At 36.8% G+C, this 3390-nt stretch overlaps 2 protein-coding genes across 2 annotated transcripts in view; both read left to right on the plus strand.

Moving 5' to 3' along the window:
- LOC117613981 (zinc finger MYM-type protein 1-like) overlaps positions 1 to 752 on the plus strand; it is a 14340-nt gene extending 13588 nt beyond the window's left edge. The window contains exon 2 of the mRNA XM_034342641.1: positions 177 to 752. Coding sequence (XP_034198532.1) covers positions 177 to 752 — 576 coding nt within the window. The remainder of the gene's footprint in view (positions 1 to 176) is intronic.
- A 431-nt stretch (positions 753 to 1183) lies between these two features.
- LOC117615381 (zinc finger BED domain-containing protein RICESLEEPER 1-like) lies at positions 1184 to 2741 on the plus strand. Its single transcript, XM_034344452.1, has 3 exons — positions 1184 to 2426; positions 2528 to 2602; positions 2681 to 2741. The coding sequence occupies exon 1, from the start codon at positions 1244 to 1246 to the stop codon at positions 2345 to 2347; it is 1104 nt and encodes a 367-aa protein (XP_034200343.1). The 5' UTR covers positions 1184 to 1243; the 3' UTR covers positions 2348 to 2426; positions 2528 to 2602; positions 2681 to 2741.
- The last annotated feature ends 649 nt before the right edge of the window (positions 2742 to 3390 follow it).

A 3390-nucleotide genomic window follows, 5' to 3' on the forward strand; every position in this document is an offset into this window, starting at 1 on the left:
TATTTGAATCTGTTTCTTGGATAGAATATATGTTTAGGGAGTTGTATGGATAGGAAAATCTGTTTTGACAGTTTACATGTGTTTTTTCATTATAGGATATATGTTTTAATCTGTTTATGGATAGGAAAACTTTGTTTGACTGTGTTTAAATATTTTTTTAATTTGTTTATGAATAGGAACCAGCTTCTATTGAGACTCATTTGCCTGGGAATGATGATTTTGTACCATGTAGTGATGCTGTTGTACCTCCTACAACATCATCACAAAATCCAACACCATCACCATTAGAACCTAGTACCGAGAAAAGGAAACCTTGTAAGAAGGAGAGTGATGTGTGGGAACACTTTGAAAAGTATGATTTGGTATTGGATTTGAAAGGGGTAGATGGGACTAAAAGAAAAGAAGTTGAAAAAAGGGCTAAGTGCAAGTATTGTAGTGCTACTTATGCTAGTGATACCAAGAAAAATGGGACTAGCAACATGTGGAAGCATCTAAACAAACAATGCTTGCAATATCCTTATAGGCACAAGGATAAGAACACACGGACGCTCGCATTTGATGCATCCAAGGGTAATGCTCTTGTTTCTAGGAATTTAACAAAGATGATTGTTTGGATGCTTGTATTAGGATGGTGGTTCGAGATGAGCTACCTTTTAGCTTTGTGGAGGGTGAAGGGTTTAGGGAATTTTGTAGTGTTGCATGCCCACAATTTAATCCACCCTCTCGTAGAACTCTTGGAAGAAGATTTCTAGAAATGTACACAAAAATGAAGGAGAAGTTGAAAGTTGACCTTCGTTCACATAGAATATGTCTTACAACCGATACTTGGATATCGGTTCAAAATGTGAATTACATGGTGTTGACTGCCCACTTTGTGGATTCCGACTATAAAATGCACAAAAGGATCCTAAATTTTTGTGTAATTGATAGTCATAAGTGGGAGAGCATTGGGAAATTGCTTGAAAATTGTTTGATTGATTGGGGACATGAGAAGATACTCACAATTACTGCAGATAATGCAGCTGCCAATACTAAGGCAATTGAATATGTGAGGAAGAAAATAAATGGGTGGAAAGATTCGAATAGTGTGTTAGGAGGAGTTCACATGCATATGAGGTGTAGTGCTCATATAATCAACTTGATAGTTAAGGAGGGTTTGAAGAGATTAGAAAGCTCAATTGTGGCAATCCGTAATGCGGTCAAGTTTGTGAGGTCCTCACCTTCTCGGTTGAGTTACTTCAAAATGTGTGTTGAGACGGAAAAAATAGAGTGCAAGGGGTTGGTGGTGATGGATGTGCCCACTAGGTGGAACTCCACTTATTTGATGCTTGATGCGGCATTGAAATTTCGAAAAGCTTTTGATAGAATGGGGGATGATCCCGATTCTTCCTACTTAATGTACTTTAAGGAAGATGAAGGAGATGACAAGAGAATTGAAGGCATTGAAGGAAGTGGGAAAGGGAAGGGAAAGTCTAAGACTAATAAGAGGGTGGGTCCACCTAGTGATGAAGATTGGGAAAAAGCCGTGACATTTGTGATGTTTTTGAAGACCTATGATGTTACTTTGAAAATTTCAGCTTCTTTGCATCCAACATCACACTCAACCTTCCATGACTTGCTTGCCATAGATGGGGAGATTCGGGAGTTGTATAGATATGATGTTACAATTCCTATTGAAGAACGGACAACCATGGATACTCTTTTAAATGATATGGCGGCTTCAATGAAGAAGAAATATGATAAATATTGGGGTGAACTTCATAAAGTGAACCCATTCTTGATGATAGGAGTTGTGATTGACCCCCGATTCAAGCTTCACAATTTGAAGCACATCTTTGAAGAAATATTTGAAAATGATCCTACTTGTGATAGATTGGTGGCTCAAAAGACAAATGAGGTGAAACAACTTCTTATGAATATGTATGAAGTGTATAAGCCTAGTAGTAACAATATGGGTGCTACTAGTACTACCAATGAGAGTGGTGGTAGTACTAACAATGAAACCGACTCTTCTTTGGTTTTTGGAGGTCGTAAACGAAAAACCATGATGGAAAAGTGGAAAAAAATTCAACAAGAGAGTGAGAATGTGGTTATAACACATGAAGTGGATAGGTACTTGTTGGATCCACTTGAATCCATTGATGAGGAGTTTGATATACTAGGGTGGTGGAGAATAAATGGGCTCAAGTATCCTACTTTGGCATCAATTGCAAAGGATGTGCTTGCAATCCCTACTTCCACAATAGCTTCGGAGTCTTGTTTTAGCACAAGTGGGAGAGTGATTGACTCGTTTCGAAGCTCATTGTCTCCTAGGATGGTTGAGGCTTTGATTTGCTCTCAAAATTAGATAAGGTCCGAAGATATATCTTCATTGCAATATGTGCCAAGCATTGAGGAGATGGAGTTCTATGAATCAATTGAAATGGGTAATATTTTCATTTCTATAAGTATATTTGAATCCGATTATTTTCTTATTTTTATGTGTTCTAACTCAAATTGGTTTGATTTATTTTATTATATTTTGTAGAAATGGGGAGTAAAACATCCATGACAAATTTGAATAAGACTCTCCCTTCTTAGTGTGATTAAGATATGTTGGAAGGTATTTTTATTGCATCTTATTTTAATTATGATTTGTTGATGGTGAAACTTTGTGTTAATTCTTTTAAGTGTTGTGTAGGTTGCTTTGTGAAGGCTTTTGGAAGAATGGATGCAGCATATTTTTTGCAAGGATATTATCTTCATGTGTATTTTTGTGATGGGTTGTAATCTTTAATGTCATAAGTTTAATTTGGATTGCTTGTATTATTTTTTGTAATGGTTTGTAAGAGATTATATTTCCTTTCCTTGGTTGGTTGGTTGAATGTGTGTATGTGAGATTTATTTAGTTTAGAAACTTAGATTGGAATGATGGATTTGTATGATTTCAGGATTTGAAAGAGAAGTAAAAAGTGATTTGGGCATGTTAATAAGAACTTATTAGGTTTTGGCAATTTGACAACAAAAAAAGGGTTTGGGATGAAAGTAAATATGATTGGGGCTTTTTTGGCCGAAAATGAATATGATTTGGGCTTCTGAAAATGGTACTATTGGGCTCAGGCCCAAACCGATCAAAAGCCAAAACCGACTCGAGAACCGAGGCCCATTTACAATTTAGCCCAATTTCGGGTTTTACCTTAACCCGACCCAACCTGAGAACCGAGTTCTTCATCGGTTCAACCCACAGATTGACCAAAATTTAGCCCTACTTGAACAGTGCCAATGCCTAAAAGATCCATCTAGATCTAGAAACTCTACCTCCACAGCATATAGAATTTTAAAAGCCAGTCCAAAAAGACTTGGGATAAACAAAACCCAGTAAAAACTAGGGAGGAAAATATCTCCACAACA

The sequence above is a fragment of the Prunus dulcis genome, chromosome 1 (assembly GCF_902201215.1).
Source record: "Prunus dulcis chromosome 1, ALMONDv2, whole genome shotgun sequence".
Classification (NCBI taxonomy): Eukaryota; Viridiplantae; Streptophyta; class Magnoliopsida; order Rosales; family Rosaceae; genus Prunus; species Prunus dulcis.

Excerpts from the sequence above, each read along its gene's own strand:
- LOC117615381 (XM_034344452.1), top strand. The coding sequence starts at position 1,244 with ATGTGTGTTGAGACGGAAAAAATAGAGTGCAAGGGGTTGGTGGTGATG.